Source organism: Leptidea sinapis, chromosome 45 (assembly GCF_905404315.1).
Source record: "Leptidea sinapis chromosome 45, ilLepSina1.1, whole genome shotgun sequence".
Taxonomy (NCBI): Eukaryota; Metazoa; Arthropoda; class Insecta; order Lepidoptera; family Pieridae; genus Leptidea; species Leptidea sinapis.
In genome coordinates, this window is record NC_066309.1 from 5006094 (window position 1) to 5030688 (window position 24595).

At 34.9% G+C, this 24595-nt stretch overlaps 1 protein-coding gene across 1 annotated transcript; it reads left to right on the plus strand.

The window, feature by feature from the left end:
* The first annotated feature begins 2873 nt into the window (after window positions 1–2873).
* Window positions 2874–21947, plus strand: LOC126977372 (rapamycin-insensitive companion of mTOR). Its single transcript, XM_050826134.1, has 11 exons — window positions 2874–3073; window positions 3205–3481; window positions 4744–4875; window positions 7404–7636; window positions 11358–11580; window positions 14619–14772; window positions 15953–16057; window positions 16155–16280; window positions 16360–17025; window positions 20770–20955; window positions 21818–21947. The coding sequence occupies exons 1-11, from the start codon at window positions 3037–3039 to the stop codon at window positions 21818–21820; spliced, it is 2142 nt and encodes a 713-aa protein (XP_050682091.1). The 5' UTR covers window positions 2874–3036; the 3' UTR covers window positions 21821–21947.
* The last annotated feature ends 2648 nt before the right edge of the window (window positions 21948–24595 follow it).

Genomic DNA, 24595 nt, shown 5'->3' on the forward strand with positions numbered 1-24595 from the left:
ATACGCAATGCCTCCTGATTCCATTTGACAGACCCAACCTGTCCTTGTCTGATATTTTGACTTCACCCTGCTTGCGATTGAGAAATACAATAAATTCCTTCTTATTTGAATTTTCGTCGTATAACCTATAATAATTTGTCGCTCTATAAGGGGTATACTTCTCTTTATCCTTTCTTCTTACAATGAGACGTTCAGTCACCTCCGCGTCAGATACCGAGGATTCGGATAGGGGAAGTTCGTCTGCTGGTTCTGCGTCGCTCTGGCCGTTCTTCGGCCTTTTACCTGTACGCTTCCCCATGGCGATGGGGAAGCGCACTTAACAATTTATATATACAAAAATCGAATATTTATAAACCAGGATAAACAATTTACAAGTATGAAAAATATATGCACTATGAACAATAATTTAAACAATTTTTTTTTTGTATAAGCGCGCCTTCCTTCGTTCACTCGTTCCCGCCAAAAAAAAAAAAAAAAAAAAAACTCTTCATAACACAAGACTCAAACTATGAACCACAGATGACAGAGCCTCTTTGGACAGAACAATAATACAGATATTACTATTTTTGTTTTACAATTTACAATCAATTGACATTTGCCATATTCTTTATATATCAATGACATTTGACATAAATTGACGTGAAATCACTAGGTGTCAGTGATTACTTAAGCCCTAATCCTTAACTTTGGATATGGTGGAACGATAAAAATAACATGCACATAGGTTGGGAAACGAAGCGCAATAAATTAAATATAAGAAATGAAGAAGGCTTTTGATTTTCACCCAATTCAAGTTTTAGATACAAGTAATAGTTTTTACATGATAATTATGACTTATTTTATAGTAATTATTAGTATGATAAGCTTGTCAGTTTTCATTGGCATGCTCCATGTTAAGTTATACTAAAGGTCTATTTCTAATTTGCTGCTATACTGCTTCTAATTTTCTGTATATTACGGATATTTAAAATACTTCTTTCCATTGCTCTTTGTACTGCTTTTCTTTCATGCGCTAAATGGACTAAAAATACATAGTATATTTGCAGAAACTTAGCGTCATTAGTGTAACACAAAAAGTCCTCTGACTTAACATGGACTAGTAGCTTCTTTGACTAACGCAAGTGCTATGCAAATAAATAAAATAATTTTTAAAGTCTTGAAACGCGTGTAATTTTTGTGCACAAATGTAACTTTAAATGTAAAATTACACGCGTTTTTATCAAATCAAAAAGTATCACATCATCATCACAGACTAGAAATATTATTGTTGACGGTCACGCTCGGAAACATCACCGTCACGCAGAAGCTGCTATCTATGAAAGTAATTATGCAGTCCTTCTCGAAAAGCAACAAAAAGCATTATTTAGAAATTAATACTCACAGAAGCATCCAAATTCTTTGGATGCCTTTCATCCATCCCTCTCATAAAAACGTAAACACTCTGTTAATTTATCGTCTGTTAACCATTACCAAATATTATATATATAGTTACAAAGTGCAGTCTAAAAAACCTGTGCCAGTGTGTCGAACAATAATAATCCAGTACAAAGATTCTACACAGCTCACAATGCAATCTTGGCAAAACTTTAACAACTCTAAGAACTTGGTAGTTGGCACGTAACTGTGCGCTGCTAACGCTTTCGTCCAACCTCAAGGGAGTTGCACCACTAATTAAGCCAGAAGAAATTGCGTGGGATACATAAATAGGGGTAGTATCCGTTCATAATATTATGATTGTAACGATTTCTAGACTTCTAAATAAGCGTAGTAAACACTAGAGGTGGGCGATACAAACCGTATATAGTCACAAAATCTATATTTTGCTACAATATCTAAAATCAGCTTAATGAATCGTTCGAAATCTATGTTTTACAATATCTGATATTCCAATTCGTGTACCGCACACACCACAGAAAATCCGCTTATTGATACTGACCAATACTGACTCGTTCGCGACAGCCACAGCAAATCAGCGACTTCGAATCCTAGAAATCTATGACGTATTACAATATCAGCTGATATTCGCTTACCGCAGCACTAAATACAAAAACATTATATTACAGTAACTACGATAACGGATAACCGCTCGCTCTGTATAAAAACTCGCTGCATGCGATAGAGTTTTTATACAGAGCGAGAATGTTTGAGCGATATAAACCGTCTGAGGCCAATAGGTACATTAGTTACAACTTACAGCGGTATAGCAATTTTAAGAACTAATTTTATATTTACGTAATGTTGTAAATTGTTATACTATTAATAATCTTCATTTTATTCTTGTTATAAATCTTATTCTTTCATCTTTAATATGTAATCATTTTAATTTATTAACAGAATATAAACTTATATTATTATTATGATATTTTTAAAGTTATTGTTTATTTAATAATCATACCAACTTGAACTGATATTTACTAAGGTACCTAGTTTTCATATTACTAGTGTATCGGTTATTTTAATCGTACGTACGTAATCACGTACGTAATCAGATATTGAAACATAATTTTGATAAACATAGTTTTGATATCACATATTGCTACTCGAAATCTGATATAGATACGATTCTCAGAAGAACCGATACGACCCAGCCCTAGAAAAACATTCGAGTTTCGTTTTTACCGTCGTCAGGTTAGGCTTAGAATATTGGTTTAGGTAGGTCTATTCTATTCTTTCTAGTGTGGCTTCTGTGGAATGGTTACCACAAGTAGACCAATGTCACGTTTCAGCAGACCACCAAGCAACCGATTAGTGTGTTAACGAATTGTTCGGGGTTAGCGAATATAAATAATGTTATTAATGTCATTGTCAACTGTCAATATCAAAACTGGCATGTTGCAATTGAAATAGTAATGCAATGCTTTGCGTCGCATCTTTTCTCATGATCAAAACGAAACTAAAATGATTGGAATGATTAAATTTTGCATTATGAAATAAAATATAATGATGCCTCTGTTGTTAATAATAAGTTGCATGACCTAATTAATTTATTGATGGACTATACTGTTATTTGAAGATATTTCATTGCGAAATGATACAATGGCCACCTTTGAAAATAGATTGAATCGAAGGAAAGGTAAATATTTATGCCTTAGAAAAAATGAAATATTCGATTTTTTTTTATTTTATTGCTAGTTGAATTATCGTACGATAAATGTATTGATTCCTATTGTGATTTTCTTACACTTAGTACTTAAAACTTTTCAGGAATTCTAGCTGGGGAGTCATATAGGTTAGACACTAAAAATAAAACCCCTGAAGAAAGTATTCTCGAAATTATTCATGGCCTATATTTAAAGAAGCAATACAATAATGATATCTCACCCAACCATAAGAATGTACACACAGAGCTTAGGACAGGATTAAGAAGCATGCAACGGAATGGTTCTGATAGCTTAAGAGTTTCCTATTTAACAGCTTTAGTGCATTTGTGTAAAGAGTACCGGAATAATTTGGGGTTTACAACAGATGAACTAATGACATTGTAAGTTTAATATTAAAATTACTATGATTTAATGAGAGTTTCATATTAGTTTTTATTGTATGATGATGTGCAACTTTTCTTTGCGACCAATAACATCAATATGTTATACCAACTATAACATGACATATGCACTGGTAGAACTTTGCTGACATAAGAGGCTTACATTACATAAGTGGGTCGTGCTTCTAAGGAGATGGTTTCTCTAGCTGTAAGCAACAATGATGTGATATCTATAAAATTGTTAGTTCATGTAGATTATATAATATTATTAATATTAATTTCGGATATGACAAATACATAATATTCATGTTTTATTAAACTACGGAACTCTTCTGATTCGCCATAGTCTACTAGGACTACATAGTCTTCAAGGTTAATATTATGTTTTTTGCTAACATTATTTTTATATAGTAAAAACTCTTGTTTTAATTAATCATAACTATGAGAGTCTTACTATACAGCCTTAAAGTGATTATGTTTAAAACCAAATATTATGTTGGTAAAATGTATTTCATTAGAATTATGATATATAATAAAATGATATGTATTTCACCATTGAGTTTCTTGCTACTTCTTCTCATTAGCTCAACCCTTTATGAAGTAGCGGTAGATTCATTAAGATTTTTTTTTTTTTTATATTCATAAGGACATAATTGATGGACGCCCATCCATCAATTACGTGAGATGTTTTAGGGGGGAGGGGGTCGAGTCAAATCTCATCTAATCTTACGTTGGGGAGAGGGGAGGGTCTTGGCAAATATCATAATTTTTTTCTGATTGAAACAAAAAGAAAAATACTATTTTGATCCATTTAATCATATGAACAAGTTGGTTCCAATAGAGGTTCTTCAGACTGCGCATGATTCTCCATCGTCAGAATTAGAGTAGATATCCTTTTTTTAATCACAATAGTTACGATTTAAGTATTCTATTGTAAAAAATTTATTACACTTATAACTCTCAGCAATATTGATGACTAGTCTTAACTAGTCGTAAATAAAATCACAAGGGATGTTTTTTCTTTTTACGATAACTATCCAACGAGTACGAGAATGTAAGAAACCCACATTTAAAAAAATCTCACGTGAGATTGGGGGTTGAATAAAATCTCACGACATCTCATCAAGGGGGGGGGAGGTACAGAAAATTCAAAAACACCTCACGTAATTTACGGATGCACCTTAAGTGTCATTTCCATGACCTACATGAATAAACTGATTTTGATTTATTGACTAATATTTTATTAAAATGGCAAATTTCAGTATTAGGGTCAGCCTTGTTGATGAGTCCATGCTTATGAGAGCAACAGCCTTAAGAGTTCTAAGATATTTAATAAGAAGTGAAAGTGATGTTGCTACATTCAACGCTCTTAAGTTACCATACTTGGTTATAAGGTAATGTATATTATAAATTTTTCCTATTTTTCAATTTAATAGAAAAATTACATTTATTTTTTTTTAATATTGACATACTTTTTACACTAATTATCTTGCCCCAAGTTAAGCATATATGGCCTGTGTTATGGGTTACAAGACAAAGATATATTTAATACAATATACTTACTTAAACATACATAAATTCATATAAACATACATAAATAAATTTAAACATCCATGACTCGGAAACAAACATCCATTATTCATCATATAAATGCTTGCACCTACCGGGATTTGACCCCGGGACCTCTAGCTTAGTAGGTAGGATTGCTAACCCCCGGCTATACAGGTCTTCAAAATTATATATGCTTTTATGTATGGTTTATAACATATTTTAAATTTTTAATATGTATTGTCTTATTGATTTCACACATTTACATAATAAGTTTTGACAACCCATATAGCCCAGTGGTTAGTGACACTGCCTACTGAGCTAGAGGTCCCTGGTTCGAATCCCGGTAGGTGCAGACATTTATATGATGAATATGGATGTTTGATTGTATTTCTTTAATTATATGGATATGTGGATGTTTATACATATTTATGCATGTTTAAGTAAGTATATAATATTAAATATATTCCCCCTTATTCACAATGGTCCGCTAACTTTAAACAGCCGCTTAGGAGTGTTTTTTCTCATTCTGACTTAGGTCAATAGAAGAAGACAGAGTGAGAATTAGCAATGCTTTAAGTTAGCAGACTATTATGAATAAGGGGGATTATACTTTAGTACAGGCTATGCCTAATTTGGGGCAGGATAATTTGTGTAAATGTGTGTCAATATTATATTATTAAAAGTAAGTCTTATTTATACATGAGGAAACAAGTGAAAGTGTTAATAACAGCAGACTTTCCAAAAATATTTTTATTATTGCTATCATGACAAGCTTCATACCTTGTTCGTTCTTCTTTCTTCGTAGCTTTTTCTTCTATAGCAATTTGCTAAATTAAGCATTCCTATTGCTGGGATATACTTTAAGTTAAACAAATTATATATACCACTTATTAAAAATTTATGCTAAAATTGCTCTCACATTTATCCTACTCTACCACTAAATGTGGCATTCAGTAATGGGAATATATTTTATGCTGCTACATGTAGCATAGATAGTAGAGTAAACACACTAGAAGCACAAACCGATACTCTTATAACCAATGAGAGATTGAAGCTTGTGGACACTATGGTCTCAGTTTTGATAGAAAGGTATAGATTGCCCAAAGAGCAGATATGACTCAGCCTACCTTGTTGTAACCGAAAGGTGAAGTGAAATACAGTATTTTTTAATCGTAATCTACACAGAGCCACAGAGTAAAGAGGTTCCTACCCTCAATATTGCCGAGACGGCATTAGCAGATATCCTCCCTAACATACACACATACCCCCCATGAGGCAAAAAAATATGTTCAAATCTGTACCCGGGTTACGTTAAATGTGAGGTATCGTATATAGATATCTGCGTCTCCGTAAGGAAAGGCAGATGTCCAGATCGCCTGCGCCACCGTCTCAAGGTGGTGGTGGACGGTGTTTAAATTGGAGTGGATTCCCCTAATGTTGCAAAAGTCCATATTAAGTGTTGAGCGAGGTGCCGTGGTGTTGCAGCCTCGTTTGTCCTCGGACATGCGCCGTTCTTTGCCCGAGCGCGAATGCTCGAGGAGGGATTTTGCGACTCTAGTAGAGCCGGTACCCTCCTGGGGTAAAATCTTTTTGAGGACCGCTGTCATATTTTGTGGAGGGGGGGGGGGGGGATGGGTTCCGGTCCTCCTCACTAACCTATGCGAAACATAGTGGCACTGGGCCGCTACTTCACGCCAGTATTCTGTGCGTGTGTGGTAATTAACCCTGATGAGTCTTGCCCGGTTGTGCTGACGTCATAAGACAGCAGTGTGATTCTCCCACTCATAAAAAGCCCTTAGTCGCCTGTAACGACACCCTTAGGCCTGGGACTCCACTATTCTTTTTACGCCCCGGGAAGCACAGGGCAAAGATGTGTCTATTCCATGTCCAATATAATTTTTCTTAATATCTTCATAGGATACATTCAAAAGAGTTATTTCAGATGACTATGAAAGGTTGGCTAGGTCATTGTATATTGGTGAGATTAGCTTAAAAGTAGATTAGTTGATGTGCGCTGCAGGTAGCACTCATGCTTCGCAGCGCCTCTCTGACGTCACTACACTACGCTCACTCTTTTAGTGGAAGCGTGCTTCTATTCGGCGCGCGATTCCAGGAAGCGCATGCTTCTAACGGGCATTTCAAGCTTAAATATTTAAATAATGCGGAAACAATTTTACTTCGTTACTTAAAAACTTCTCCATTACATTGGTGTCTGCACACACTTTAAACTGGAACACAACTGTACACCACTAGGTGTGATGGCAGTTTTGCCCCCCTACTAATACAGAACTGTACATACACCTGGTAGTTTAACTACTAATTTTAAACTTAATGTAAGTTACTAACTAAATGTTATATACTTTCATAACAGGTCAATAGATCTTATGCTTCGGAATGAAGAAGAAAGGGCGCAAGCATTGAGAGTAGTTCGTCGTGTGATAGCAGTGGTGGGTGGTACCGAACCCCCTGTGCGCCGGTATAGAGCTGCTTATATAGAACCGGGTCTACTGAGATGTCTGGCATCTGTGGCCAGGGCTGGTAGTGCAGTAGACGGTGCCGGAGATCGTCTGTCGCGGCCTGCAATTGCTACACTTGCCGAAATATGTATGTATATAATATTATTGTCTGTTTCCGAGGCATATTCATTTTGAATAATATATATAAATATATAAAATAAAATTGTATTTTATTAAATATTTAATAGCATATATCTTAGACCTGAAAATAAAGAGTGCAATATAACCAATACAGAATGTCAGAAAGAGCATTGTTAACTTTGTCATACATAACTTGGTTTCTTATAATAAACAATACTAACATATGTTTTTTTTCTTCAAAACTAGATCATAAATGTAAATAAGGAAGAGGAATGGTCCAATAATAGAGCCTTGGTTTATACCTCCTATAGTGATGGAATCTCAGGAATTCCATCTTGCCTTCAAATCGACCTTTTGAATTCTATTGTTTAATTAACAGATTCATGCTCAAAAAATATTTTCAACAATATTTACATAGATATTCTAAAGTATCATTTAAGTTTATTAAAATTATAATATACATCCATATTTTAAATATAACTGTTAATGCAATAAAACAATTTATTATGAGATCATTTTATGAATTAATTGACTAAGCTGTAATTTCTAAGTGTGCTTAATATTAGAATATTTTATTAGGGGCTAAAATATAAAATTGTCGATTTGTACTGAAAAATTTAAATTCGTTTTTTTTATTTAACATATTAATTTAATCAAAATAATTATCATTAGTATCTATACATTGCTGCCATCTAATAGGAAGGTCATTTATGCCTTTGCGATAGATACCTAGGTGGTGATGTAGATTCGACAAACTGTGTGAAAGCATTTTGTACTGCCTCCTGAGAAGAAAACTTTTTATCACGTAGAAAGTTGTCCAAATCACGAAAAAATTGGAAGTCTGTTGGAGCAAGGTCTGGTGAATACGGAGGGTAAAGAATGGTTTCTAATTGCAGTTCCTGTTGAGTTAAGACGGTTTCTCGTGCTGTATGAGGTTTCGCGTTATCATGAACCAATAATTCCTCACTGAGCGCAGCATACAAGTCGCGTTCGACGGTTTTTGCTCGAATCCCAAGCCCGTGAACGCTGGAGTGCCCCAAGGCTGTGTGCTTTCTCCCACGCTGTTTCTTCTGCATATCAATGAAATGTTGGACACCTCCAACATACATTGCTATGCAGACGACAGCACTGGTGATGCCGTATACACGGGCCATGCAGGTCTCTCTCGAGAAAACGTCGCCCAGTGCCGGGAGAAACTTGTGTCTTCTATCGAGTCCTCTCTCGAGAAGATCGCGGAATGGGGTAAATTGAACCTTGTCCAATTTAACCCCCAGAAGACTCAAGTTTGCGCGTTTACCACTTAAAAACCCCATTTGTCGTATCACCGCTCTTCGATAACACCTCCCTTAAAGCCTCGCCTAGTATCGGAATACTGGGTGTCGAAATCTCGAGCGATTGCCATTTCTGTGGCCACCTGGAGGGCAAAGCTAAATTGGCTTCGAAGAAGCTGGGCGTCATCAATAGAGCACGGCAATACTTCAAGCCGGCCCACATTCTAGCGCTCTACAAAGCGCATGTCAGGCCACACATGGAGTATTGCTGTCATCTCTGGTCTGGCGCACCCCAGTATCAGCTCGATCCATTTGACCGCGTGCGTAGAGATGTCGCTTCATTGCGTGTCTTCTACCGCATTTATCACGGGGAGTGTTCCGAAGAGCTGTTTTACCTGATTCTTGCCGCCGAATTCCACCTTCGCACTACACGCCACAAGTTAGGATAGCATCCCCACCCTCTGGATGTGTGGCGGTCCTCCACAGTGCGGTTTTCAAGGAGTTTTCTTCCACGTACTACAAAGCTGTGGAATGAGCTTCCTTGTGCGGTGTTTTCGGGACGATACGACATGGGTACCTTCAAAAAAAGCGCGTACACCTACCTTAAAGGCCGGCAACGCTCTTGTGATTCCCCTGGTGTTGCAAGAGAATGTGGGCGGCGCTGATCAGTTAACACCAGGTGACCCGTACGCTCGTTTGTCCTCCTATTCCATAAAAAAAAATGGTGAAGATAGATTCATGAGTTGGTGCTGTTTCACTGCCAGTTTTGCTATCATTCGGAGTTCGGCACAGTATACATCTGCCGTTATTGCTTGACCAGATGGGAGAAAGCTATAGTGAATAACACCATGCTGAGACCACCAGTTACTTATTAACTTTTTATTGCTAAGCTTTGCTTTAGGACACTTGCGGCGTTTGACCTGGGGTCAGCCATTGAATTTTTCGCTTACGGTTATCGTAAAGAATCCATTTTCCATTGAATATCATAATTCGATCCAATATTCCGTAATTTCTGTATCGATTCAACAAGGCAACACAAGTTTCAACACGCGTGTAGTGTGCGTAACACCTTTATACACCTATACATATACTCATCTCTCCAACTAGTATAAATAGTAAGTAGTTACAAAGACTAATAAAGGGAGCTTATTATCGCAGTCAGACTATAATCATTCCGATACCCGAACCTTCAACATAGGACGCGTTATTTTCTGCAGATCAGTCAAATCTTGTCATCAAGTAAATTTTTTTTATGTTGTTGATTTGACGCAAATGAGTCAATGTTGTTGGTAAGGTAACGTAAAACCATTCCGCTAATTCCTGGGTTGTTTGGCTCGGATCGGCGTCCACCATCTCTTTCCAATTCATTGTTATTCACCTTTTTTTTTATGAAAATAAGGGACGAGACGAGCAGCACGTTCAGCTGATGGTAATTGATACTCCCTGCCCATTACAATGCAGTGCCGCTCAGGCTTTTGAAAAACACAGAAATTTTGAGCGGCACTATAATTGTGCTCGTCACCTTGAGACGTAAGATGTTAAGTCTCATTTGCCCAGTTATTTTACGAGCTACGGCGCCCTTCAGACAGAAACACAATAATGTTTTCACATTACTGCTTCACGGCAGAAATAGGTGCCGTCGTGGCACCCATAATCTAGCCGGCATCTTGTGCAAAGCAGCCTGGTAAACCACCTGTGTAGGCGGTCTTCCACGTGGTTCGTTCTTCAAATCAAAGTTTCCATCACGAAAGCGTTTAAATCAAAATCGCACGGTGCGTTCATTAGCAGTCCCCTCTCCAAACGCAACTTTGATTGCGAGCTGTTTCTGCAGCGTTAGTTCCGCGTCGGAACTCGTATTCAAAAATCACTCGAATTTTCGAAGTATCCATATTTCTTGTCTAAGCTGAATAACAATAAACAATTGAAAGTCGATAATCGAATATTACACATTTTTTAAAAGAAGTACTACATATATACCATTTGAAAAATGTTTCACTCAAAAATCTCAAACCATGATGTTAATACGAAGTTTCTACTACAACAAAACGGTAATCTCATAATTTTCATATACATACATGTTATTCTTTATAATTAGACGTAGTTAAGCAGAAAGGACTCAAACCACACAAAACCACTTTTGAAATATGGCCATTTTAAGTTTCAGCTCTAAATAATCTTCCTTATAAATATCCAATAAAAGAGTTTCCGTGTACATTTTAAAAATAGGCTTTTTACTATATGACAGATTCGACCTTCAGGAGTATACATACATAACTCTATTTTGACCAAAGTGTGGTTTGAGTCCTTTCTGTATAACTACGTCCAATTATCCTTCTTACTACTTGTATTGTCTATTAGTGAACATCTGTAATTAGCTCTTAGTTATTGTAATTTAATTTTGTGTAAATAGCTGTTGATTTTCGTAGAAAAGTGTGAACATGCGAACATTATTTTCAGGTGTATTGAACCCGGACTTGTTTATATCTTGCGGTGGTGTAACCGCAGTGACTCGGCAGCTGGTTGAGTGCGCTACTCCTCGCATGGCAGAGGCGTTGTGTGGAGTACTCTTGCACATATTGAATGATCCACACTCCCGGATTAACTCTAGGGTCGATCTAACATATCTGAATTCTCCATATTGTGATTTTCATTTTCGAACGGTCGCCACTGATACTAGCAGGTAATTTTGTTCATATTTTTATGTGTTATTGTCTCTATTAACTATTGTACATACGTTAAAGCCTTGGTAGGCTCCTTTGCACAGGATGCCGGCTAGATTATGGGTACCACAACGGCGCCTATTTCTGCCGTGAAGCAGTAATGTGTAAACATTACTGTGTTTCGGTCTGAAGGGCGCCGTAGCGAGTGAAATTACTGGGCAAATGAGACTTAACATCTTATGTCTCAAGGTGACGAGCGCAAATGTAGTGCCGCTCAGAATTTTTGGGTTTTTCAAGAATTCTGAGCGCATTGTAATGGGCAGGGCGTCCCTTATATTCATAAAAAAAAATTTATATACAATTTCGAATAGTTAAAATTTTGCATTTTGGAGAACCAGAGTGGCCCAAAATTGGTTTACTTCATTGAACTGGTATAATTATAATTCATGAAATCACTCATACCTTTTTATTGTATTTTGTTCACTTTTGGGTTTTATTTTTCGATCGGACTTCTAATTTATTTTATCAAATTCTATACTTAAACATGAATACTATCTGTAACCAGTAGACTTCGTAGTTCACGCCATATAATGAATTGTATTTAGGGAAATATTTTATACGTTGGGTTTGTCACGTTTATGTTGGCGCAGTGCTGTAATAGTAGGTACAATACAGTATAAATATAGTGTGGTATACTGATAATTAAGCTCGAGGTGTTAATGAGTGATAAGGGAAGCTAAAGTGTCACGAATAATACTTGCTAGGTAATAGTTATTTATGCAACTGTTGTGTAATAAGGGGTATTAAAACACGAATGTGGATTTATAGGCGAAGCCGAGTGTGATAATAGTATCACATGAGTGTTTTAATACCTAATTATCAACAGTTGCATACAAGACTTTATCTACACCCAGAATATGAATCCTCTAAAAGATTCTGAAACAGTTAGCTTACTACTTACACCAAAACACCAGTCCTAGTAGTACCCTAATATAATTCATTACTGAATATATACAATATAAACTAAGTATTGAAACAATTATTTATTTTAGTAGTAATTTACATTTTGTATAGTGCAATAGTTTAAAATGAATCGCTCATTTTTTGTAAACAAAACAATAAAAATATTGAAGAAAAATGGCGGGGATTCCAATAAACTACTTTTTTTTTTACGGTGTGCGAAGTTCTGGTAGTGTGGAACGCGCGTAAACGAAAATGTTCTTTTTTTGAAATTCATACAGATACCTCGCATCGAGCAATAAGAATGTGGCTGTATGTTGAAACTCTTTGCGCGTGAAGGGATTGAAAAACATAGGAGTGTTGTTATGAAATTCAGTACAACATTACAACACTCGTTTGGATGATGTAATGGTTATTAGAACATTGGGTGTTTTAATGTTGGCAATAAGCTAACTGTTTCAGAATCTTTAATGGAGAATTTAAAGCATGGGTGTAGATAATAGTTATTTATGCAACTTTGCGTAATAAGGGGTATTAAAACACTCGCCTCGTGTGATAATAGTATCACATGAGTGTTTTAATACCTAATTACCAGCAGTTGCATAAAAGATGCTATGTATTTACACGTTTACCGGCTTGTTTTGGTGCTAACTAACTGTTATGTTAGTTGTATTATGTATTTTTCTAGTCCGTGATTAATACTTAGTTTATTTGTATATAATTAGTAATGGATGATATTAGGTTACTACTAAGACTGGCTGTTTTAATGTTGGCAATAAGCTAACTGTTTCAGAATCTTTAATAGAGGATTTAAAGCATGGGTGTAGATAAAATATAATAATAAATTATGACCCAGCGAAAAACGGTATCTCATATTTACGTAAATAAAGCTGCATGCTAAGTTTATTAAAATTAAGAATTCTTCTTGAGAGTGAAATGGAACACTAACGGGGATATCATAATACTACCCTAGTGATACGATAGTAAGGTAAAAAGCTGTTTAAAATATTTTTTTATGGAATAGGAGGACAGACGAGCGTACGGGTCACCTGTTGTTAAGTGATCACCGCCGCCCACATTCATGCAACACCAGAGGAATCACAAGAGCGTTGCCGGCCTTTAAGGAAGGTGTACGCGCTTTTTTTGAAGGTACACATGTCGTATCGTCCCGGAAACACCGCACAAGGAAGCTCATTCCACAGCTTTGTAGTACATGGAAGAAAGCTCCTTGAAAACCGCACTGTGGAGGACCGCCACACATCCAGTTCTACAGTATGAGGAAGACTGTTATAGTATAATATTTTTACTTAAATGCAGATAATTATCTTAATGTCGACTGCTTATACTAAGACTATTTTTGTATTACCTTTATTTATTTACGGTGTGTGTAGATGATGCAGCTACTGTACTCAATAACTTTTGTTTTGTATTATTTTACACTAAATTTTTTGACTGACTCGTGTGAGGCATTGACTATTTGACGTTTGAGTATGTTTGTTGCATCAGTTGACATATTATATTGTAATTGAAATGATTTGTGAAACAATGAAATTGTAAATCTGAATTTAAAAGAGTGGCAATGAGTTTCTTTGACATAAGTGTCATTTCCTTGACCTTATTCATGTAATAAAGTGATTTTGATTTGATTTGATTTAATTCGTATTATATTTTCTGAAACGAGCGCGAAATGGAACACTGGAAAGCTTGCGCTCTCAAAAATATTTCAGAAGGATTTTGAAAAAAAAATATGACTAATATTTTGTATTATATATATATATAAATTTACAACATGTATATGAAAAAAATTACAATGGGAAAACTACAACAGCTGTTTACTCCAAATGTAACGAGGGGCTGCTGAAAACCAGTGTTGTGTTGGTGTCTTCTGCACTGACCAACAATATACTGAGTCAGCTCCTTTTAGCAGGGAATCACGCGCCGCACAGTTATTTAATATTTTGTTTTTGTTTATATTTTAATAATTTTTTTTTACATTTAATTTAATTTTTTATTACTTTAAGATTTATACTGTAAATTGAAGGTGTGTGTTTTACTGTTAATAAAGTGTTTCTATTTCTATTCTATTCTATTTTAACAGGGATGAAAGAGAGATGCGATTTACGTGTTCACGGCTGGCGTTGCTGTGTGTGTTACGGAGTTGGTCAGGCCTTCTGCAATTCTGTCACCCGGAGGCGGCGGGCGGCCTAACAGCACTGGTAGCAGGCCTATATCTGCCACGACTAGAGGTCCGAGTGAGTATAAAAAAAAATATTCAACTATTTCAAGGAAGCATTTTGTAGTCAGATATTTCAATTCATTCTCTTACGAATCGTAACTTTATCTGTCGACATTTGCTAGAACCAATTTTTGTAATTCAAGCTGCCCTACGGTTTCGCCTGCATATAGTAAATTTTATTCACAAAATTCCGATTGTGGCTAACCCAATGTATCAGAAATAGACATGTCCCCCGGTGAATATTGTTGTTATATACTGACCTAAAACTGACCATTACGTCGCCTTCTGTCAATTACTAGCTGACCCATTATAAAATACTAGCTGACCCAGCAAACGTTGTATTGCCGATATTAAAATCGCGATACAAAAGTAACTGTTGATCGTAGATGGGTGAAAATGTTGATTGAAGTTGTATGTATTATTTAATGCTGACTCATAATCAAACAAATTAAAAAAAAATGTCAAAAAAAATTTCGTGTAGACCACCATTAACATTTAGGGAGATGAAGAATAGATGTTGTCCGATTCTCAGACCTACCCAATATGCACTCAAAATTTCATGAGAATCGGTCAAGCCGTTTCGGAGGAGTTCAATGTTTAAAACCATGACACGAGAAATTTATATATTAGATATAAAAAAATGTTATTCAAATCCGACTAAAACTTCCGGAGATCCGCCCGACAGAAGTAATAACTTAAACTAATCTAAGTTGAACTATTTAATCTTGAAATTGTTTAACTTGAGAAAAAACTAAGCTTAATCTTAATTTTATGAAAAGTTATTTATTGATGAAATCTATTTAATGATTATAAAATAAATTGTATTCTTAGTTACAATTCTTGAATGAGTACATTAGAATTTTATGTTTGAACATTACAAGTATCATTATTGGATCATATAAAAGTAACAATTGGTTTGAGTGAGAGAAGTGGAGCCTGCCTACCGCTGCCGTATGCGTGAAAGGAAGGGAAGTCTGACAGACTGGCGCCGTAACGCGTTACGTTACGAAGCGTTTTACCCCCTCCCATAAGTAGTTATCACTTCAAAAAACTACAGCCTTATAATATTAGTTTAGATGTTCTAATTGCTAATGAATCAATAACCCTATAAGACATAGATGAATAAATTTATGTTAAACTTGTGATACCCATATTAGATGAGTCACTTAATGCTCTCATGTACATTTTCGTTCCAGAAAGCAATATTAGATCTATTGTATGAGTTAGTTGGATTACGTTTACCAGAATGGACAGATGAAATCTCTGTTGCCTTAGATGCAGTGGATCCATCAGATTTTCAGGTAACACAAATACGATTAATAATATGCCTTAATTTCCCTTTGCAAATACATTGAGCATGAACAATGTTTTGTTTAATATTTCGTTTATTTGTTTAAGGATTCCTGGAGGCTTAATGAAGATTTTGTTGCTGCTGAAGGAATAGCCATACTACCTCATTTAAGTGCCACTGGCTCGGATATAATTGAAATTCATCTTGCCCTTTTACTTCAGTGTTTCCTTGAGGTAATATGTAAAATAAAAACATATTGTGTTCCAGTATAGCGTAGTTCCATTTCAATGTAATAATGAGAATCCTTTGCAGACTGGTCTTCTCGAGGGTTTGGTTGAAGTGATTGTGACAAGTGATACCTTTATATCGGTCAGGGCGACTGTATTATTAGGTCAAATATTGCATTTAATGCACCTATTACTACCTCCTCAAATATGTAATATAACGCCGGCTCTTCCAACGCTAGTGTCACAAGCGACTGCTGGCAAACCTGAAGCGCTGGCTGCTGTTACGGCCTTACAAAGACTGCATTCAATGTTAGACGCAAGACCTGCAAGTAATAGCCTCTTCTTAGATCATATCATACTGTATTGTAGCGGAGGGTATAAAATAACAACGGAAGATATGTCGAAGATAAAGAAAGAAAGGGATAATGCTAGTATTGTTAACCCAAACACTGAGAACATACATAAAGACTGTAGTATTGAGTTTTTGAATGACTCTGATGATGAATATGAACCGAAGCAAAGGCATAGTATTGGTTCACGGGCTGACGTGCAGAATAGAAATGTGAGTGCTCTAGTGAAAAGTAAGAGTGTTACTTCTAGAACTAGCGCTGCAGTCACCAAAGTTGCAAAATCCACGAAGTTATTCAGTCTCTTTGAACGCGATAGTGACAGCCTGTTAAGATCAACACTGGTTATGCAAAACAAGGATGGGAATACTTGGAATTGGGAAATAGTTCGAACTATTCTTAAGGTAATTGTGATTAATTATTTTAGTGGTGCAGCATTTTGTCCTATAGTCTATATATACGTGCAGCCGCCGGCTAATAGTTTGCGTACTTTCCGCAATCTGATTGGTATTTGTTTACAATTGCATGAGTTGTAATAACTTTTTATCTACACTCATGTTTTAAATCCTCCATTAAAGATTCTAAAACAGTTACCTTATTGCCAACATTAAAACACGCAATGTCCTAATAACCATTACATCATCCAAACGAGTGTTGTAATGAAATGCAGTGCAACATTACATCATCCGTTTTCATTACAACACTCGTATGTATGATGTAATGGTTACTAGTACTGGCTTTTTCAATGTTAGCAGTAAGCTAACTGTTTCAGAATCTTTTATAGAGGGTTTATATTATGGGTGTCGATAAAGTCTTGTTTGCAACTGTTGATAATTAGGTATTAAAACTCTCATTTGATAATAATCATAGTTTTAATACCCCTTATTACACAACAAATAAAAAATAATTATTAATAACTATTTCAGAATAATAATTCATCTTCTAAAATAATAAAGCTTAAGTTACTCCATGTTGACTCCCTATAACAGAGATTATCAAACTTATATATTTTACCGCCCCCTTTGAAAGTCAATTATTTTTCAACGCCCCCAATTTTTTATACACTCCTAGTACAAGTATTGATAGTTTTATAGGGACAGGGATATTAACTAATTAGGGCCTCTCTGCACTCATACGTTTAAAATTCGTATCCGTGATTCAAACAGGCCTTCATACAAAAACGTACATTCAGATCGTATTTTTTTCATGGATCCGTAAAATCCCAGATGAGTGCACAATTTATTCAAATCTTTAATTATAAAGTCTCTAAATGACATTACAAATCAACTATCGCCCCCTTAAACCACTTAAATCTCTAACGCCCACAAGGGGGCGTTATCGCCCACTTTGAGAACGACTGCCCTATATCAAAGGCGTTAGTTCAAAGATACTTACCCCCTTATTCATAATAGTCTGCTAACTTAAAGCATTGCTAATTCTCACTCTGTCTTCTTCTATTGACCTAAGTCAGAATGAGAAAAAACAATCCTTAGCGGCTGTTTAAAGTTAGAGGACCATTATGAATAAGGGGGTTAAAATTTAAATATTAGTGTACTGGTATAAGTTCCGTATATACATTCATATGCATATTAGAAGCTGTTATTTTGAAAAAAAAAAAACAGAAATTCCATTTTTAATGTTTTTTTACAAAAAAAAAATATTTGATAATAACAATATTTCTAATTTAAAGTTATAGAAAATAATTTTTTACTTTGTTTTTTTTTTATTTTATGAAAGCGTGTTTTGTTAGTTTTTTTAACTATAAATTATTCCATGGTTAGAGACTGCTGAAAGAAGTTGACCAAAAAGCAGTTGTTGACTTGATTACGTATTCTGCTTATTACGCGTTGAGTCAAATTTAAGTATACGGCCATATATTCAAATTCAAATATTTTTATTCAAAATAGGATTTAAAATCACTTATTGAACGTCAAAAACTACCACCCATTCAAAAGAGACTGCCTCACACCTGAGAAGAATGGGCGCAAGAAACTCAGCGGGCTTTTTTTTAAATATTATAGATAATACAATAAAATTTATGGGGCAAACAGATAAAATTGCATAATTTTATTTTAATAGGTCTGGGCAAAATTTTCCCAGTTATTTATTTTAATGATACTCCGGAAAATTTTGTGAATTTTGAATTTTTATTAAATATTTTTATGACCTCTATTGTTTTTGTGTATACAAGGCATGTTTTTCACCTAATTACTAAACTGTCAGCACATTATATCTCTTCGTCGGTATTCAACAATAAATAAACAACCTAATAGACTGTCCAGATATTCTTCAAAATATCGTCATTTGTGTACCGTCATTTAATTGTCGAATGGGTACTTATTCCCCAATATTTATTAAATTTTATAGAAATAACTACGGATTAAACTCTCCCATTCAACTCATATGTGTAAGCTATAATAAAATATTTAAATTAGATCATAACATCGATATGTTTTCAAATATTAACTTTTATAAAAAACAGGTGTCCTTGTCATTAAAAGGCTTAAATATAGATTAGTAACTATGTAATTAGTATTAGTAGTAAATTCATTATTGTTATTTTTCTAATTTGTTTTTAGCATTAGTTTTTTAGTTTAGTAACGATGTGCATACCTTTAATCTATACTAATATTATAAAGCTGCAGTGTTTGTTTGTTTGTTTGTTTGAACGCGCTAATCTCTGGTACTACTGGTCCGATTTGAATGATTCTTTCAGTGTTGGGTAGTCCATTTATCGAGGAAGGCTATAGGCTATGTGTTTTTTTTTTTCAAAATTAGGGATCCGTAATAAAGTTGCTATTTTGTAACACAAGGTGTAAAATCGAAAACCTATTTTTGCGTGCGCTGCAAAAACTATTGACAATTGAACAAAATGATGTACAGGCTATAATATAGGCAATATTTTATTACTTATAAAACTATCGCGTGAATTTTACTTTATATGGCAAAACAACGTTTGCCGGGTCAGCTAGTTTAGATATGTAAATAGTAACACTTATTAATGTTTATCTTATTCGTATATGTAAAATTATATATCTAGTTGGTAAGCCTTAAAAACAAAACATATAAGCCGAAAAAATAATAAGTGCCGAACATACATTGAGGTGATTCGGGTAGCCTTAGCCATCTAACTGACACTATGTTACTTATGGACATACCTTTACACTATTTTATCGTACACCTCAATTCAAATATTTTTATTCAAAATAGGATTTAAAATCAACTTATTGAACGTAAAAAAATAACCATCCATTCAAAAGAGACTGCCTCAGACCCGAGAAGAATGGGCGCAGGAAACTCATCGGGCTTTTTTTTATAATATATATATATATATATATATATACTAGTGGACCCAACAGACGTTGTCCTGTACACATGTCTTAAATTTGAAAAATCGGTCCAGCCCTTAGAAGGAGTACACTAACATACACATGAGCAAGAGAATTATATTATATGGACGGATTTGAGAATCTAAACCAATCTCAAATTCACTGAAACAAACAAAAAAATCATCAAAATCGGTCCAGCCGTTTAGGACGTAGTTTAATTGTGAATCTAAACCATTCTCGAATCCACCTGAAGACACACACCAATCTCAAATTCACTGGAACACACAAAAATATCATCAAAATCGGTCCAGCCGTTTAGGAGGTAGTTCAATTGTGAATCTAAACCATTCTCGAATCTACCTGAATACACACAGAAAGTTTCATTAGAATCGGTCCAGCCGTCTAGGAAGAGTTCAGTGACATACACACGCACACAAGAATTATATATATAAAGATATATATAAAATATGGATTACAATGTAATATCGTACAATAAACATTTATAATTAAAGAGCCTGAGGGTGTTCGCTTTATTCCCAGTCCGTGGTGTCTATTAAGAAAATCGTTTATGCTATAATAACCTTTCCCACACAAACTTTTTTTAACAATTCTTTTAAATTTCGTAACACATTTGTTTTGTACATTTTCTGGGATCATATTGTAGAAGCATATACATCGCCCAACAAAAGACTTACTAACTCGACCCAACCGAATAGTAGGCATAACAAGTTTATGTCTGTTCCTCGTGTTCAATGCTTCATATGATTATATTAATAATAATAATAATAGATTTATTATCTTCTTTAATTCTTGTTGCAGGAAACAGATGCACCTTTATTAAATTTAAACGACAGTTGCCACAAAGCGTGGGCGAGTCGAATCATGAACTATTTGAAGCCTTCTTCAAATAAATATTCACATACAGATTTGTCTACAACTTGCAATGGGCATTCTGCCACAAGAGCGGGCTGCCATTTAATCAGACATCTACTGCGGCATAACGATGTAAGTATAAACTACTTTTAGTAGTAAGAAAACGGGGCAATTTTCAACTAATAGTAAGTGATGCTGCTTTGAAATGAACATTACGCCGAATTCCACCTTCGCACGACACGCCACAAGTTAGGATATCATCCCCACCTTCTGGATGTGTGGCGCTCCTCCACAGTGCGGTTTTCAAGGAGCTTTCTTCCACGTACTACAAAGCTGTGGAATGAGCTTCCTTGTGCGGTGTTTCCGGGACGATACGATATGAGTACCTTCAAAAAAAGCGCGTACACCTTCCTTAAAGGCCGCCAACGCTCTTGTGATTCCTCTGGTGTTGCAAGAGATTGTGGGCGGTGGTGATCACATAACAACAGATGACCCGTGCGCTCGTTTGTCCTCCTATTCCATAAAAAAAGACACCCGATGAAAACTTTTCTTGAAAACTCGCGATTTGTATGTCACTTTGTGTTAATGTGCGTGCATTGCTCAAAATAGAGGTCAAACGGTCAACCTCAATTTTTATCGAAGTTTTCACAGTTGTCACAGTCTTGCACCCATAGTGGTTATAGTACAGGCTATGCCTAGTTTGGGGAAAGATAATTTGTGTCATAATAAAATAATTTACCCCGCCTGGTATTCTCTGCCCACGATGGCGTAAGTCTACGTCACTAATGTCATACTGATTTCATCGCTACTGTCGTGTCGCTTACGTCTATAGCGTGGTTTCACTCGAGAATAGTTTTTCGAACAGTCATCACAACTGATGACGTATTCTTAGGCGAATCACGTGACCCAGCTGTCCCGGGAAGAGAATAGCAGGCGGACTTTATTATAATACCATGATTTGTGTAAAATTATGTAAAATAATTCTATAATTTAGTGATATGACACAGGCTGACTCGCAGCGGTTATTGGAGGAATTCTTCATTGACGTGAGCCGTCAGATTGAAGCGATAGAGACCGGGCGGAAAGCCCACGAATGTCTGTTCAGCCCTCAGCACATGTGCAACACCATGTGTCAAATGTACTTCCTGTTCATCGGACAATTGTGTCACTCCAACATTGGCTTGAGACTGTTCAAGAAAGCCAGGTTGTATGAAAAGTAAGTTTTTATTTAATAATAGTCTTTTATAGCAAAATAGCGGAAAGGTATAGAACCCATGGCACCATGCTATCCAACTATTATCTTCCCTTTCTTGGCGTACCTCCGTGGAGAATGGGATGTCGCTATTCCAACTTAATGGCTTACAGGCTTGCCCTGCATGTTTCAGTACAATGATATTTAAAAGTATAGATAGGTTACCTAGACAACAATCGGTGTTTGAAAATAATACACAAACGCACACATGAATAATTTAACATTGCATTAGCACACTACGTCAAAGAAAAATAGTAAATGCAATAATGGAAAGCGAAAAAGAGATAACTCTTATTTGCTAATTGCTTCGTATTTTGAGTAACAAAAACACAGAATAATTAAACGGATATCATTTTTTATCGTACACCGTGATTTATGCCTAAAAAACGATTCATTCATGAGTTCATGTAGTAAAAGTTATTAAGTAGTAAAACTACATTGAAATTAGGTTAATAAAGTGTTATTAATTTTATAAAAAAAAAAACATTTAATATTGATTATAATATATAGCCATATTGATGATGTAAATTATTTGTACATAAAATAATAAAAAACATACAGACATATCAAAACAAAACCGAAATGTATTATCTCATATGGATATCCCACAATAATTTTTTTTTGTCATTTACTTTTTACGACAAATAATGGCTAATTTTCGAAGCGATTTTAACCAATACAGCATTAATCCTTATCTAATTAATAGTTATTTATGCAACTGTTGTGTAATTAGAGGTATTAAAACACGAATGTGGATTTATCTGATGATAATTATATGAGAATAGTGAGTGTTTTAATACCTAATTATCAACAGTTGCATACAAGACTTTATCTACACCCAGAATATGAATCCTCTAAAAGATTCTGGATGTTAGCAGTAAGCTAACTGCTTACTGCTAACATTAAAACACCAGTCCTAGTAGTAACCTAATATCATTCATTACTGATTATATACAAATAAACTAAGTATTAATGAAACAATTATTTATGTTAGTAGTAATTTACATTTTGTATAGTGCAATAATTAAAATTCACTCGAATATTCAGCGTTTAAAATGAAACGCTCATTTTTTGTAAACAAAACAATAAAAATATCGAAGAAAAATGGCGGGGATTTGAATAACCTACTTTTTTCTTACGGCGCGCGACGTTCTGGTAGTAAGGAACGCGCGTAAATGAAAATGTTCTTTTTTTGAAATTCATACAGATACAGTGGCTGTCTGTTGAAACTCTGCGCATGAACGGATCGAAAAAAAAATTAGGAGTGTTGTTATGAAATTCAGTATAACATTGCAACACTCGTTTGAATGATGTAATGGTTATTAGAACATTGGGTGTTTTAATGTTGGCAATAAGCTAACTGTTTTAGAATCTTTAGTAGAGGATTTAAAACATGGGTGTAGATAAATACCTTAAATACATTGTTGATTTAATACAGATCTATATGGCCCTTTACAGCATATGATTTAAATGAAAAATTTTCGAAGATATTACAGATTTAAAATTTGCGGGAAATTTCAATCGTACCTAAATAAACTTTTTTAAATTTGTGTGTTTTTATAAAAAAGGATTCATTTTGTTTGTTTTAAGTTTATTTTATACAAAAGTTTAAGTATTTTATTTATCGATTGGGGCAGTACGAAGTCTGCCGGGTCAGCTTTTATTGTTCGGTTACCCTGTGAAAAACTACCGAACCGATCAGAATAATACTTACACCATACGATGCAGCGTGTTTCGGAGAAGGTTTTAGTATATGATATGTTGGTGATTACTTTCCGGAACCTATATTTTTTCGACTTAGAAAAGCCTTTAATATATTCGCAATACTTATAATAATTCAGTAAATGATATTTTATTACATATCATACAATCAGCGGGCGTATCTAATTTATATGGCAAAATAAAGATTGCCGAGTCAGCACTTGTTAATTAATTATAAACATTAAATAAAAATTGAATTAACAGTTGAACAGAGAAGCTTAAAATAATTTCAATATTAATTAAAAAATGAATTAGTTTCTTTTTGGATTCTTACACATACTTATATCTATCTTAAAACTTTTTGAATTGAAACTTCTTTAGAATCGTTGTGATTTCAAACCGGATGCAACGGGTAAAACGACAGGTAAGAGACACAAATACAAAAATGTGTAGGATGAAGCCGGCAAATAATGAGACAGAAATATGCATACTATTGAAGTGAAAACTTCTTTATCATCGTTGTGATTTGAAAGTCGATGAAACGAAAAAGCGACAGTAAAAAGAGCAGTCACATCATAATATTTAACATGGGATACAATGTTTTGGTACCAGGCGATCATAGTTAAATAAGAGATTGTCTTAAGTATGGCGCGAGTATACCTTAATATATTCTGACTCCAAGCGCACGACGTATTACTGCATAGACACCAGGAGAACATATTATTATATATGTAAGTGGTGGTAGGAATGTCTTTCATAGCGGTTGAAATCATGTGTCATCCTAGCAACACGTACCAGGAATTCATATGCAGTTTAGAG